The sequence below is a fragment of the Carica papaya genome, chromosome 2 (genome assembly GCF_054855325.1).
Source record: "Carica papaya isolate Zhongbai chromosome 2, ASM5485532v1, whole genome shotgun sequence".
NCBI lineage: Eukaryota > Viridiplantae > Streptophyta > Magnoliopsida > Brassicales > Caricaceae > Carica > Carica papaya.
In genome coordinates, this window is record NC_142310.1 from 29,274,969 (window position 1) to 29,291,188 (window position 16,220).

General features: G+C 36.0%; 1 protein-coding gene and 1 pseudogene across 3 annotated transcripts; both read right to left on the reverse strand.

The window, feature by feature from the left end:
- Positions 1-272: 272 nt before the first annotated feature.
- LOC110823636 (vacuolar iron transporter homolog 2 pseudogene) lies at positions 273-1,283 on the reverse strand (annotated as a pseudogene).
- A 5,913-nt stretch (positions 1,284-7,196) lies between these two features.
- Positions 7,197-10,365, reverse strand: ATRZ-1A (RNA-binding (RRM/RBD/RNP motifs) family protein with retrovirus zinc finger-like domain-containing protein). Of its 3 annotated transcripts, XM_088213941.1 has the most exons (5): positions 10,207-10,316; positions 9,734-9,810; positions 8,480-8,598; positions 7,529-8,082; positions 7,197-7,443 (listed from the first exon to the last, which is right to left on the reverse strand). In XM_088213941.1, the coding sequence occupies exons 3-4, from the start codon at positions 8,588-8,590 to the stop codon at positions 7,546-7,548; spliced, it is 648 nt and encodes a 215-aa protein (XP_088070067.1). In that variant the 5' UTR covers positions 8,591-8,598; positions 9,734-9,810; positions 10,207-10,316; the 3' UTR covers positions 7,197-7,443; positions 7,529-7,545. The 3 variants fall into 3 exon arrangements, with proteins under 3 accessions (XP_088070067.1, XP_021909861.1, XP_021909862.1); XM_022054169.2 differs by lacking the exon at positions 9,734-9,810 and having other exon boundaries at positions 10,207-10,365; XM_022054170.2 differs by lacking the exon at positions 9,734-9,810 and having other exon boundaries at positions 8,480-8,603; positions 10,207-10,343.
- Between the last annotated feature and the right edge of the window lie 5,855 nt (positions 10,366-16,220).

A 16,220-nucleotide genomic window follows, 5' to 3' on the forward strand; every position in this document is an offset into this window, starting at 1 on the left:
TATTTTCTAGGTGCTAACTTGATAGAGAGGAAGTATCACGTGGAATATGTAAGAGGTCAACGAGTTGGAGATTGATGGTGGAGAGCCAAGGGTTGAAGATGTTGAGAAAGAAGAAGTATATACTTATAGGAAGCTCTGATGCCATGTTTGTGCAAGCAACGTAGAAGAGAGAATTCTGCGTCCATGCATACAGGCCATACATTGTACAAAAATAAGGTTTGTACATGCATGTATATATTCAATACATTCCTTTTGAAGATTTATAGCAGAAACTTTAAAAGGAGCACAATTTCATTCATATTCCTTAAGGAGATACACAGAATGCATAGGTACATCACTGGTTAACACGTTAACATTTTACATTTTCTCCTTCAGTAAAACCATACTAACTTATTTCAATAGACAACTTATTGTAAAACCACACAGTAAAAAGGAAAAAAAGAGCACATAAATCGATTAACAAAGACTTGGTTTAACACCAAAGTTGATTAATTAATTAGATCCAAATTAAATTAAATTTGCAGCCCATCAGATCCAATCAACTTGGTCAAACCAAAAGTGATACCTATTGCCATCATCCCTCCAATAACCACCCTACTGCTAGACTTCATCACAGGAGTCTTACCCAGCACAGCTCCCACCACTCCAAACACCATTAACGCCAAACCAGCCACCACCACAACCACCGCCAACCTTTTCTTATGCTCATTTATGAACGCAGCCGCCACCAACGGCACCACTCCGCCAACTGAAAAAGCCAGGGCCGAAGCAATTGCTGCCTGTCCGGGGCTCGGCAGCTTTACTTCTGATCTTTCAATAACTTCTTGATCATCGTTTCCGGGTTGGCTCAACATCTTCTCTCGTTTTATCTGCGCTGTTTCTATATCTCTCTGTGCATACACAGAAACGAATTCTCCTATTGCCATGCTGCATGCACCGGCAATTAGACCTGCAAAGCCGGCTAGGAGCATGGCTTTGATGTCGTCTTTGACAGAGCCCACACCCATCATCAATGAAGAAACAGAAACTAGCCCATCGTTGGCTCCTAGAACAGCGGCTCGAAGCCATTGTGCTCGTTGGGAGTAGTCGAATTCAGTGTCTTCAGGTGATTGGGGTTGGTTTGCCGCACTTCCATTGACATGAATGGACATTTCTACGTCGGTATGGTCGTGGGTTTTTGGGGCAGACATGATTGGAATTTGGAAAAGAAGGAAAGAGGGTTTGAAATGTGTATGTGAAACTGCTAAATGAAGAAGATTTCAAGAGAAACTGATGAATGCTTGTGGAGGGCACACGCCCTCTTTTTATAGGGAGAGTGAGTGGAAGCCATGGCCATGAACCAAGTAATTATTTTAAAATAAAGAAACAAAAAGATGAGAATGTGGTAGATAAAAAGAAAGCTAGTAAAGATATGGGGATTTAATTAATCAAGCATTGTCTTAAGAAATTATTAAAAAAAAAAAAAAAAATTTCAGGACTTTCTGGTTTTCGTTCCAGGTTTAAGTTGAAAACTTTTCGACATGTACGAGCATGGAAATGTAAATCCAATGTGTCTAAATATTTAATATTTAATCCCAGTTGTTGCCATAAATGCCCTCTGCTATTACTCCTCTAAAAAAAACTCACCCTGTGAACCCTAGGCCTTTTGCTTCTACGGAATGCCATGCATTTCTAACATCTCTCCAACCAAATAGATTTGCAGGACATTTTTCAACCCATATACGTACTTCGTTTAGAATAAAATTAGTTGTTAGGTAAAATACCTTACTGCAAAAAATAATTTAACTAATATTTAATTGTAGATATAAAAGTATCTACAATGTTATATTATATAACTCAGAGTTAATTTTTTAAATTTAATATTACCTATTAAAATTATATTACGATCTTAAAAATGCCCTATATATATAAGCTTATATGTTAAAACTACATCTAAATACATTAGAAAACCCTAAAAAAAAGAAGAGAAAGAGTGAGAAAAGAAAGAGAAAAAAAAATATGTAACAACGAAAGTAAATTTTAAAATTAAAACTCATTATCATGATGTTTACATATAATGACAAAAAAAAAATACATAAATAGATATATAAAAAAAAAAATACTCGTAGTCTGATAGTACGTTTTTAATTATTTTTTAATTTTTTTATCAACTTATAATCATCAAACATATGTAATTATAATCTTCAAATCATAAATTTTGCGTTAAGTAATAAGATTATGTGACTTGAATGAAAACTGAAAAAATATTTTTTGCTACCGATAATTCTACCATATGTTAATGATGGATGCAAATGCTCTCATAGAATAATGAAGATGTTTATTTCCTTCCTCCACAAATCCCTGCACAGAACCAAATTTCCTCTACCCTCCCCCATCAACATTGAATTTCCAGCTTACCACATTAAGGAGGAACCTCTTCAAACTTGGCTCCTCCAAATCCTACTTCCACTACTAAGTAATGAGAGAAAATGATAATTAATATTTATATTAACACATATATATTGTGTTAAATTAATTTAAAAATATGTGCCAACAAATTAAACTCTCTTTAATTATTATTTTAATATTATATTTTATAGATGTAACTAATGGGAAACATAAGAACAATAAAAAGCACATTGGTTTTGGTTTTGGTTTTGGTTTAGTAGTGGAAATTAAAGTTGTCACGATGATATATATATATATCATTATAAAGAGGAGATGGAGTAATTAATATGTATGTGTATATATATATATATATATATATATATACCTAACCTAGTTTTCCTGTTTATTTTATGCCGTGAAAATCCTCTTCACCAAAATGTCTTGATTATTTAATGAAGCGGCTGGTGGCTTTCGTGTGGTAAGAACACTCCTATACATTTATTAATATAACACAAATCCACAAAGTAGATTTCTTCGTGTATTTGCTCCTACTTTTCAGTAGTGAAGATCATCTGGTGACTTCTTTGATCACCAATTCACTCCCCATTTCATATATTATATTTATGTATTTTAATCTGCTACAAATTAATGGTGCAAAAATATCTCTAGCATTATAATTAAAATAATTGTTATTTCATTTATAATATCTATACAACTTAGTTTTCTTACTATATGTTACGGTTTATACGAATAAATTTTTATTATTAAATATAATTAATACGCAAAATGAAAATAATCATACTAGTCTTAATATATGATATTATAGCTATAAAATTTTCTCAAATCTAAAAAATTGAGACAATAGTAACAATGACACTATCGAATTTTATAAACGTATACATATATATAAGTCATTATAATTAGTGAAAAAATATTTATAATTTTGGGTGATGTCTCGCTAATAAATATGTGAAACGTCATGACTCAAATGTAAAAGTCTAAAAATATTTTTAACTCGATAATCCTAAATTATCATTAATAATTAAAATAAACGTTAAAATTATTAGAAGTATTCTACAAATATACATTTTAATTATCAACTTCTCACCAATCATACCTAGAAGTCCAAGAATATTTTCCTAATTATAATATAATATACAGCCCTCAATGCATGATTCATTGCAATCAAATATACCTGAAATAGCGAATAAATACACATTTTAATATTCAGTTACGCTGATTTTAAATTCGATTTAGTTATTAGCCAAAACCAGAAGTTGAGGAACATTTTTTTAACAATGGTATTAGGGTACACCCTCAATATATTGTGCGTTACTTAATAGGATACCGTCATAGTTATCCAACATATATATAATAAATATACACAGCGCTAAAACATAAATTCTTAACATGAAGTCGTGTTTTTCCTGCACCTAAAATAGGCTCTTACCATTTACTAAGTTCTCAAATGTGATCAAATTAAGTTTTACATAATTTTGTAGATATAAAATCCACAGGCAGCACTTGGTATCTCCTGGTTGGTAATTGACTAACTCTAAAACCCACCCACAAAAAAAAAAAAATTATATATATATATATGCTAACTCACACACCAATACAATACCATAATATTTTATTTAAAAATGCTTAAATTAATTTCGTTGAATAATTAAATGCAAATAATTAGTTTTCTGAATTCGCTCGTGGTATCCATCTCATTTTTATCCCCACTCTCACTTGATTAAAAATTCTAATTAATTGATACAATACAACTCTAAGTTAGCTATATATACCCTTCAACCCGAGCCTTTGCAGGCAGCTTCTACCAATATCTATCACAGTAAATTCACACAAATATAATATCTATACTTGTGTGTATGCATACATATACATATATAGAAAATTCAACTAGCTGAACAGAACCCAGAAAGCGGCTGCAACAATAATGGAGAGTGGTGATGAGAAGAAGCATTTGGAAGAAGTTCCCGCAGAGAAATATGAGAATGGCTCCTCTGGAATTCTTTCTGTGGTGAAGATGATAAAGCAGGCTGGTTCTATGGCTAAACAAGACATCAAAGCTTTGGTTCTTGATGCTTTGGGAGCTCTACTTGTCTGTGCTCACCCTCACCCTGTTATTCAAGAGAATACACACAACGTATTAGCCAATAACTTGGAATTTTGGTCCATCCATATCATAACCTGATGAATATGTACAAATTAATTACACACCAGTTTTATTGAAGTAATACTATAGTCTACCTTCACCAAAGTTCGCGGGTGTGTATAAATGTATATAATTGATTGGGAAATTTGAAAATATATATATATATATATATCAATATCCCAAGGTGCAATGATTTTCAGCATGAAGATGGATGGTTCCTTAAAATATAAAGTGATTTGTCCATGTGAATAATTTAGTTTGATTATAAGATAATTCTACGTAAATTTGAATTTGTTGAGCACATTTTTTTCATGACTTTATCCCAAAAAACCACTCTGATAATCTAGTGGAATTCTCTGTTTATAATTTAATTTGGTGGATATGAAATTAGGAATTATAGAAAAATTAAATAGAAAATAAAAATTTTCTAGGAAAATAATAATAATAATAACTGAAGAGTCGTAAGAGGAGCACAAATGGAACAAAATTAAAAAATAAATAAATAAATAATATTCCGTTGCCGGGACTTGAACCCGGGTCTCTCGGGTGATAAATATTTGATATTCAATTTAAAACGACAGCCAAGGAATGAAAACAAAACTTCTACTTTGATTCAGCCAAGATTGACAGGAACATTAATATGCAGAAAGTTTTTTAAATCATAAACTGAAGGAACAGGTTTCTAAGAGAATATGCATTATGATACAATTTGCACTTCATACTAATCTTTGCTAAATTAATGGAAAATGTCGATACCCTTATTTATACGGCAGTTTGTCAAATTTGGTGAGACAGAAATGGGGAACGCCTGAGCTGAGAAGAAAAAGCTCATGATGCTATATGTAAGACTGGTGAAAAAGGAATTTGTGTTCAATTCCATGTTATTTTAAAAATTTATCAATTTAATATATAAATACTTCATTCTTAATTTTATTTTTGGCCCCCACAGATCTTTTCATATCATTATTTCAAAATATTCGAATCACACATTTATTATACATTTAAACTTGACCATTGAATCACATCACTAACCAACATATCGAGAATAACAAACTGACATTAGAACTGAGTCATGTATAAGTTGCCAAAAGTAATTAGATTTAAAGAGAAAAGTAGGTATCGGAATGTCATATTGAGGAAATTTTTCTCATTTCATAGAAATCAAATCACTACGTGCAGTTTTTCAAAAGTTTTGTAAAGAAGCACCTTTTGATGTAGAATATTACCCGGTTTTTGATCATCCAATCTCCATATCCCAACAACCAATAACACCCACAGCTTCATCCTCCATAAAAGCAAATATACCATGACTTAATTACATATCATGGCTTCATTTCATCACATATACCGAAAATGCTATAACGCTTCCAGGCATTTTGCCTTCATGATTCTCTTATCTTTGAATCAAGCAAGTAAAAGAAACTCGCAGCATTCAAAAAATAATAATTCCTCTATATGTTTTAATTATTTCTCTTCCAGCATCTAAGGCAAAATGATTTTCCCACTTTCGTCCTTCTATCTAACAAGCATTCAAACACAAGCAAATCATAAAACTGCATGAAGAACTATAAACGAAAAATGATCAATTCCATTTGCAACCCTGTTTTACAGATTAAAAAAAAAAAATCCTAATCCTTTATTCATCCACTTCAGAAAAGAATCAACCCAAAAACATTTTTTAAGTACATCAAATGTACAGCTCCATTGCAGGTCATATACTACAGAGGCCACACGAGAAAGTTTAGTTAAAAATACATGCAAGAAATGAAAATTTTTTCCTGTCTATAATGTCATTTCTTACCAAAAACGGACATTGCTTAAAGAACACAATGACTAGATCTCAATATAATATTTGGTAATAAAACTTTAACACTAATGAGTATCACATGTCTAATTTTCCTTCTCGATACCTGGTCAATGACAGACCAGGAGACATGCGGCAATTAGCAGTTGGAAATGTGGACGTACACCTACTATGCGAAGGAAAGAGAGAACCAGACCCAGAACAACACGACCTGAACAAAACCATCTTTATCTGAAGCTTGCAAAGCAAACCAAGACCCAGAACAGGCAATATATAAAGATAGCAGGAACAAGCTTCTGTTCGAAAGGAACAAAGAGCTGAAGAGACTCGAAACAAAGCACAACGGACACAACCCATCACGCTTCAAAATTACTTGCCCCATATTTAAAGGGAACTGAACACTCCCATCAGCATCATGAAGAACATGCATGAGGTGTATATTCAATTAAATGGCAGATGGCTTGTTGCGGCCCCCAAAGACTTTCAAATTTTATAGATCTAAGATCATGCCCAGTTAGCAACAAAGAAATCCAACAATGCATCCATAAGACCAAAAATATCCAAGCAGCCTGCCAAAAGGTTAGCCATATCAATATACCGGAAGATATAAATTTTAAACTGGCACACAGCAGCATTAAAGAAAATAGATTACCCGCTTGACTCCTGTTTATTTAGTAAGCTAATGAAAACAGGGTAGCCAAAATGGGCATTTATAAGGACAGCTGATATTCTCCATGTGAGAAGAACCAAGCTCCCAATGGTCAAATCCTTACTACCAGTCCTCTTAATAACCATCCAACACGAAAACACCTCCATAATAGCATTGCATATGCATAAAAGTGAGAGGATGATCACATGAAATCGAGCAGCAATAAGGGCATTCATAGAGTAAAGGACCAAATCCTTAAGTGCAAGAAAGCACAAGACTTCACACGGGACCAAAACATCGAATAGAGCATTTAGGAACACACAAAAGCATTGGTTTTTTCCATGGTTCGCACTTGAAAGGACTGGTCTAGGGTATTGAACTGTCCATACATGTGAAGAGAGCACATCCAATAAAGAGAAACTCCATCTTAGCAAACACCCACAACCATCAGCTCCTCAACTGCCACAAGAAATGCCACATAGTTCTCTCACTACAACAGTAACCATGAGAATTTGATAAGTAATAAATGTAAAAAGATGCCTACCACAGGATGCAGTCCTCTTAACGAGCATTTCCTGCTCCACGGCGCTCATATGGACCAGAGCGATCACGATTATACCTGTCACCCCCAGCACCTCCACGACTACCACCATCTCTGTTGCGTCCACCAAATCGATCTCCATTCCGGTCAGGACCATAACGACTCCCACCACCCCCACCACTTCCACCATACCTATCATCCCTACCACCATCCCTGCCACCATACCTGCCCCCTCTAGCCACTTCACCGGGACACTCCCTAGCAAAATGCCCAGGCTTGCCACATTTAAAGCACTCTCCTCCACCACCACCACCACCACCACCACGCCCACCACCATAATCACGGTTGCGGTCACGATCATGTCCTCGGTCACGGCCACGGCCACCATCATGATCTCTACTTGATCCTTGCTGGGGCTGTGCTCTATCAACAGTTATATTTCGCCCATCTAAATCCATTCCATTCATGGCCTCAATAGCATCTTCCATTGCTTTTTTCTCATCAAACGTGACAAACCCAAATCCACGAGAGCGTCCAGAGAACTTGTCAACAACTACCTGAGTAAGAAAATGAATATTACAAAACTGCAAATCCATACTAATTTAGAACTATTAAGATGTTTGAGAGAACATTTTCATTAGACACCATTGATGTTATTACTAGACCACTAAGACATCTTAGAACCATTTTTTCAAAAATATAGGCATTAATTATTCAACTCATGACTTGACCTTCATAAGTGCAGTTGCTACAAACAAAGCCACTACAAGAACCTTCCAATAGAAAGTGAAGTTAGGTGCCAAATGGCTGCTTCTTGCATACCCAAAACATTATAATCAATAATACAAGCGCTGGAAAAGCTGGTGCACTAATGAAAACTGTAAAGCTGTAATAAAGACAATACAACATGATAACACGTGAAAGCTTTACCAGAATATTTCCAGCAATCATTACCTTAGCCTCAAGAAGATGGCCAAATTTTTCAAATGCATCTTTAAGGCCTCTATCAGTTGTTGACCATGAAAGGCCACCAATGAAACAGCGGTACTCCATGTCTTCTGACATTCTCTAAACTGCACTTTTTCAATAAAGGAATTATCAAGAAAGGAAAAAATCCAATTCTGTGATGCAGAACCGAAGAAGAAAATAAATGTTTTGGGAAGTTTTACACTAAACGGAATAAGAAATTTTAATTTATTTTCTAGCAGAAATAGAAGTTTTGGAAAGTTTTACAATAAACAGAAATAGGAAGATTTAATTTCTTTTTCCTAAGTAGTTCCTTAGTTCTTCCTATTTAGCTTATTTCCCTACTTACTAGATTTTCTAGATTTCCTTTTGATTGTATCGTGGTGCCTATAAATAAGTTACTCTAACTTAGTTATGAAACAGATATCCATGATTATTTTTCAAATATTGAGATACTATTTCGATTATTAAGATCTAAGATCTCCAAGTTTTGTTCAAAAAAAAATTTTCCGAAGTTTTATCATTAAACCCTTTTTGTCATACATTAGTATGTATCTACTATTATCCATTCCAAGATCCTTCTGTAGGCAAAATATACCATTATAAGCTCATCATGTGTAAATGTTAGAGGAATGGCTCATGTCGATATAGCATTCAAAAAAATCCACAATATCTAGCATGGTAACATCTAAATATGAAAAGACTCTGCAACAACAAACCTTATGATGTGGCAACTAACAAGAGTAGAAGCAGATATGTCATATCGAAAACAATAAAACCAAATAAAGACTCAAAATGATTGCTTATAGTGAATAAAGTTCCTTGCTGCCATTAAAACTTTTAAATGAAAAATAAAGATTATAAACAAAGAAAAATCCTATACTACGCACCAAACAGATAGGAAGTTAAGATGAATAATCAACAATCAATTATGTGCTAGTTGAATAGGAGAAGATTTCCACATTCCGTGAAAGTTGATTGTCTCATCACTTCAATTATGTAATTTAGATGCAATTTAATTTTTTCACAGTTATCTTGTCTCAATTTATTCAATACAAATTTTTCAGTTAAATGAAATCATTAAACATATATCCAGTGCCTCTCAACAAATCGTAGCTAAGCAGCAGTACCAAATCATCATGTAACCTCCCAAGCCATAAGCATACCCTAGAAACATAAATTGTTCAAGAGATAACGTCAGTATCATCTGAATCGTATATTTATAAAAATATAATAACTTTCCTCTTGTTCTTTGTTATGCAGCAATATTCAACCTTCGAGTTACCAGCATTAGAATTTCCTAGCGAAATTATTAGGATCTACAACAAAAACCTTCGATCATCAACAACCTAAAAGGTTAATACACGTTGAATATCCAGAAAGATTTTAGGTCAAAAATACTAAAATCAAATCTAATATCACATACAAGAAAAAGCCTCAACCTAATCACAGATAGGATAATTTCATAGCTAATTTGCAAAGATTGGTTTATAATAAACAACATATCACAGGAAAACCAGATTTAATCCATCTATCTTTGCTCCGTCTAACGGAAACAGAACGCGCAACAGCCTGTAGCTCTAAGACTATTCAAGCATTCTGCAGATCTGAAGCTACAAATCAAATAAATCGAAATATAGGCAACAGATATCTTATCCAGAGTATCGCATACTTTAGTCAAATATACAAGAAACTAGAACATAAAAGCAGCATACCAGCGAAACAGAGGCGAAAAATCGAAGCTTTGTAAAACGAGAACTCAAACAACGAGAGAGAAGCGTAAGGGGTAGAGGCGGCACGCGGCTTTAAAATCTTTTTTCAGAGGATATTTTCGGAGCAGGGATCATGTGGAGCAAGCTTTATCGTACTGCTGTGCTACATACCAACTGACGTCAGTCTTCGGGAGGACGTTTTTCATCCTAGAAAATGTAAAAATTAAGATGAAATTCATTTTAATGATTTGTTAGGTATTTTAAAATATAAGAAACAAAATCTAATTTTTAATTAACTCCAAATTATATATTACATGATTTTTTAATATAAAAATAAATTTGATAAAGTATATAATAATTAAATTTGTTAAATACAAAAATAAAAACTTTAATTAATATATATTAATTTTTAAAATTATAATTCGAGTGTAATATGGAATACTTATCTTTTATAAATATAAAATAAAAATCTAAAGGTCTTGGAACTTATGGGCAAATATGTAAGGACCCCCATAAATATCTAAAAAAAATAAATGATAATTAAAGTGCAAAAACGAAATAAATGTTCAAGTTTTATATTTCTTACCCAATAATTTAAAATACCAATTAGTGTTACAGAATTCACACTTTTGAAAAAAATACAAAGAAATAATGAAATAAAAAGAAAATAAAGAAAACTAGCATTATATTCGCAACCTTCTTCTGGATCGGGTTCTGAATCCTGTTCCTCTTAATCTGTAATTGTTAAATAAGGGATGACATATACTACCCCAATAAGAATATCACACTATATCATTGATACAGAAATAAAAGTTGGTAGAAAAAAAATAAAAAACAACTAATGGAGCACTAAATTAAATAAATTCATTTATCAATAATAAAATCATTTATCGTCCACTTACCGTAGTGAAATTTATAGAAAACAATAACATTATATATATCATAATTTCGTATATACTTGACAACATAGTTGTAACGTCCAGAAAATTGGGCAATTTTGTTATTTTATTATGAATTTTATTTATTAAGTTAAAAAAAAAAGCGCCACATCAGCAGCCACGTCAGCGGCCCAGTCAGTAGCCCTGGCCAACCAGGACCTGCCGCGTGGCAAGACCACGTAAACCCGGAGACAGACCACGTTGGCGATCCGCGTGCGCGCGATCGGACGGCTCAGATGCGTTCCCGCGCGCACGGACGGCCCAGATTCAATCAAAAACGGACGGCCCAGATTAAATCAAAATGAACGGCTGAGATCAAAAAGCAAAAGGGTATAAATAGAACCCCCACACCTGACCACAAAAACCCTAGCCGCCTGTCCTCGCCGGAGAAGACGAACCAGACGCCGGAGGAGCCGGCCGCCGCCACCCGCCGCCGCACCGGGGAGATTTTCGACCGCCGATCGAGGTAAATTTCATACCCCCGACTCGTTTTTCCACACTGAGTTCCACTGTGGCCAAATCGGAGCCAAAATCCAGGCCAAACAGCCGAAACTCAACGGCGCCGCCGCGCCCCTCCTCGGTTTTTGCCTCCGATGAGGCCCTTCCCGGCCTCCGTTTGATGCAATTTTTATATCACCGTGATCACCATTTTTTTCTCTACGGGTTAATCAGAGCCAAATCACCAAAACACGAACTTCACCGGAGAGCTGCCGCACCCGAGAGCACCGCCGCCGGTAAGCTTCGGTTTTTTGTAATTTTTTGGCCCCCCGAGGGTCCTAGGGTTATTTTTTCGCAGGGACCGATGCAAGTGTGGCCGAATTCAGCCGGAAATGACCGAAAACGGCCAACTCGAGGCGAATCGCCGCCACAAGCGGCGGCGCCGTCGCCGGAGCACGGCGGAGCCGCCGTGCCAGAATTGCGATATTGGCCAAAAAGGGGCCCTGGGCCTAATTTGGGATTTTTTGGAACACGTGCAGGTACCAGTAGTGCGTTTCAGTTCCCGAGAAAAAATTCAGGGAGGGACAGCCTGTAGGCGCACTGTGAAGCCGTGTTCGGACCCCGAAACGAGTAAGGACCCCTCACCCTATTTCCTATCACGGTATTAAAGTTCAATAATGATAAAACGGTATTTCTTGAATCAACGAATGTGTGAAATTACTTAAGGTCGCTAATAGAGCCCGAGTCTAGTGTGTTTGTCGGTTAACTGTTATTTGGCATATTTTACAGTTTTAAATGTAGTATGAGGTCTGATGTTTTCATTTCATAGTTTCATGTGCATATTTTACTGTTTTATTGATTATGGGTTGAATGACTGAGTAACCGATGTTGTATGTTGTCTTGTTTGGCATAAATTACTGTTTTACTTGTTTGTGTGTGAATTGATGATACTGACTAAGGAAAAAGAGAATGAAAGGTTATGTAAATTGATAATCGTATAATGTGATCAGCCTGACTAGATATCCTGGGAAATGGTGGACGGACCGGGTCCGTAGGGAACCCTACCGAGATTGTGGTCTCTCATACCGGACGGGGTATGGAGACCTTATGTGTTTTGGCGCCCATACCAGACGGGGTATGGGGACAACCCGTTTCACCCTCATACCGGACGGGGTATTGAGGTTTATAGTTTTGGTGCCCATACCGGACGGGGTATGGGGACGGCCCTAGAATCAGGTTGTAAATGTTAAAGGTTCACAGGTAGCGGGACCCCTATGGATCCCCATGGATTAGTGTAGGCTGGTAAATAAGGAAAAATATGTTGTGTAATGATTGAATTATAAAAGGTGTGATAAGTATTATGTTATACAGTTTATGTGATTTCATGATGATGATAATGTTATTGCTTTCGTATATTGTTTTATGAATTTCACCGAGATAAGTGGATGGTAAAGGTTTTATTATTGATAAAAGGATTTGTTGTAAATTATGCTCCATTGGTCTTTTGTGTTTTCTACCCACCTTTACCTCCGTGACGGTGAGATATCGTGATGTCTTTACTGGGCTAGTGTAGCTCATTCCTTATTTAATCATTTCAGATCAGGAAGACATTGTTTCCGAGCCCGTTCCGCAGGAAGACGACGAAGGGGATGCCTAAAGACTCCATAGTCATATTCATAGCTTTTACTTTCGAGTTTCTCCTTTAATTAGTTTGATCTTTTATATTTTGAGCACGTTTTTAGTTTTAGTGTAAGGGATGTTAATCGAAATTTTGACTTCGCTTCCGCATTTGACATTTTTAATACACATATTTCATTTTCAATTTCTGGGGCCGTTACAGCATATATTATACTTTCATATTCAAATCATCAAACAACAATTGCCCCTTTTTTCACCAGTCTACTGGTATCTATGGGGTTCATAAGGATGTCTCCGCTATGCGTGAACCTTTTCATTTAATATTCTCAATTACGGGTCTTCCATATACCCCGTCCGGTATGAGCGCTAAATTACTAAACCTCAATACCCCGTCCGATATGAGCACCAAGTTACCAAGTCTCCATACCTCATCCGGTATAAGACACGTTCACGGTAGGGTTCCTTGTGTACCCGGTCTGTCCACCATCTTCCAGGATATCCAGTAAGGCTGTCGTTTCATCCAGTCACTTAATCACACAAGCTTTTCGTTTACCTTTAACCTCCATTTTTTTCTAATTCAACCGTAAACACGTAAAACAACAATACATGCATTCAAAACTATAAAATAAATCAATAAAGTACTATCATGTATTTAAACTGTATAAACAATCAATAGAGAATAGCTTCCAGTTCTGCCTCTATTAGTAATCCGTAATTAATCCTAAATATTTTTTAACTTGTACAAAATACCGTATTTATTGTTAATTAGACTTCAATTATATAACAGAGAATAGGGTGAGAGATTCTTACTCAATTTGATGCCCAAAAAGATAAACTGTTGACTGCGCCGACTAACGGTCCTCGGGTTCCTTTTTCTTCGAAAATCAAAACGCACTATAAATACCTACAAATGTCTTAAAAAATCCAAAATCAGCCTTAGGGTCCAATTTTGGCCAATTATGAAATTTTTGCACGGCGGTTCCGCCATGCTCCGGTGATAGCGTCGCTGCCTGGGTTGGCTATTTTTGGTCATTTTCGATCGATTTTGCATCGATTCCTGCGAGAAAATACGTTAAGGGATCTCGGTTGGCCGAAAAAATACAAAAAATTGAACTCATCGGCGGTGGGGTCTCCAGTGCGATGGCTCCTCCAACTCACGTTGCGGTTGGGTGTTTTGCTCCAGTCAACCTATAGAGAAAACGGTGATTACAAAGGTGAAAAAATTGTGCTGAATGGGAATCAGGAAGGGCCTCATCGAAGGAGTTTTGTGAAATTTCTCGCGGCATTGCTGCCGAACTTTGCCTACGGTTTCTAGTCAATCGGCCAGTCCTTTTGCTCCGATATGGCCATGGGAGTGTTTAAAATTGAATTCCGAGTAAAAGAATTTTTTTTTACCTTTTTTGGTGGTCGAAAGTAGCTCCGGTGCGGTAGCAGGTGGCAGTGACTCTCCTTTCCGGCGGCTGGGTCTTCTTCTCCGGTAAGGGCGTCTGAGGGCTAAGGTTAGGGTTTGGTGTGAAGAGAGTTATTTATATCCGTCCCTATTTAGTCTGGACCGTCCATCGCGTTTGATCTAGACCATCCGATCGCGATTAAATAGGGAGTGAGTTTGGATCGTTCATCACGATCTAATCTGGGTTGTTCATCCTGATCTAATCTAGACCATCTGATCGCATTTAAATATGACCGATTAAAGGGCTATGTAATAAGGAAATTATTATGAGGAAATAATATTCAAAACTTTTATTGGCTTGTAAATGACTCTTCGTTAAGAGGCTTAAATATAATTTTTTTTCTTGTGGGAACAATCCACGGTGGCATTTTACGTCTTTAATTAGTTCATCCTTAGAAATACATCAGGGTTCCCCGTGTCAACCTCTATCAGGTCCATCGTGGGTGAAATCGAGTCCCATAGAAGATGGGCTAGATTGTGTTGGGGGTGGACCAGATGGCCTTATGGTGGTAATGGATGACACAGTAGATGTACCGAATTATACTGTGGTGGTGCCAGGTGATGCGGTTGGGACACCAGACCGTACTGTGGTGGTGCTGGATGGTACTGTGGAGGAGCAGAGTCGTACCGGAGTGGCTCAAGATCCTCCCGCTGCAGGGGTGGCTCAAATCGTGACAGCAGATAAGGGTCAGGTAGCTCCATCCCTTCTTCCCGGACCTACTTGGGTAGTCATGAGTCTCTCCAGCATCACAAATAGTCGGTCAACATCCTCTCGAAGTGAGCCCTTCCGGGCTGCTTAGTTTAGTAAGGGTTTTCCTCTCCTCATCTATTTGTACTTGTATTTCACAAGGAACGGTTGAGTGATAATTCATTGTCTTTGGTGTTTTCTAAGGATTTTGTGTAAGGAATGTTTCCGAGGAATGCGGCTCTGATACCAACTGTAACGACCCCGAAAATATCCAAAGAAAATAAATGATAATTAAAGTGCGGAAGCGAAATAAATAGTTAATGTTTACATTCCTTACATATAAACTTAAAGTACCAATTAGTGTTATAGAATTCACCATTTTGAAAGAAATACAAAGAAATAAGGAAATAAACGAAAAATAAAGAAAACTAGCATTCTACTCGCAACCCTCTTGCGGATCGGGTTCTGAATCCTGGTCATCTTAATCTAAAATGGTTACATAAAGGAAGAGCTACACTAACTCAGTAAGAATATCACATTATATCACCAACACAGAAATAAAGGTTGGTAGAAAAAAAAATAAAAAATAAATATTGGAGCACTAAATTAAGCAAATTCATTTATCAATAATAAAATCATTTACCGTCCATTTACCGTTGTGAGATTTATAAAAAATAACCTATAGAAAACAATAATATTATATATATCATGATTCCGTATATACTTGGCAACATAGCATATATTATACTTTCATATTCAAATCATCAAAAAACAATTGCCCATTTCTCTACCAACCTGCTAGTATCCATGGGGGTTCATAAGAATGTCCTTGTTACACGTGAACTTTTTCATTTAACATTCTCAA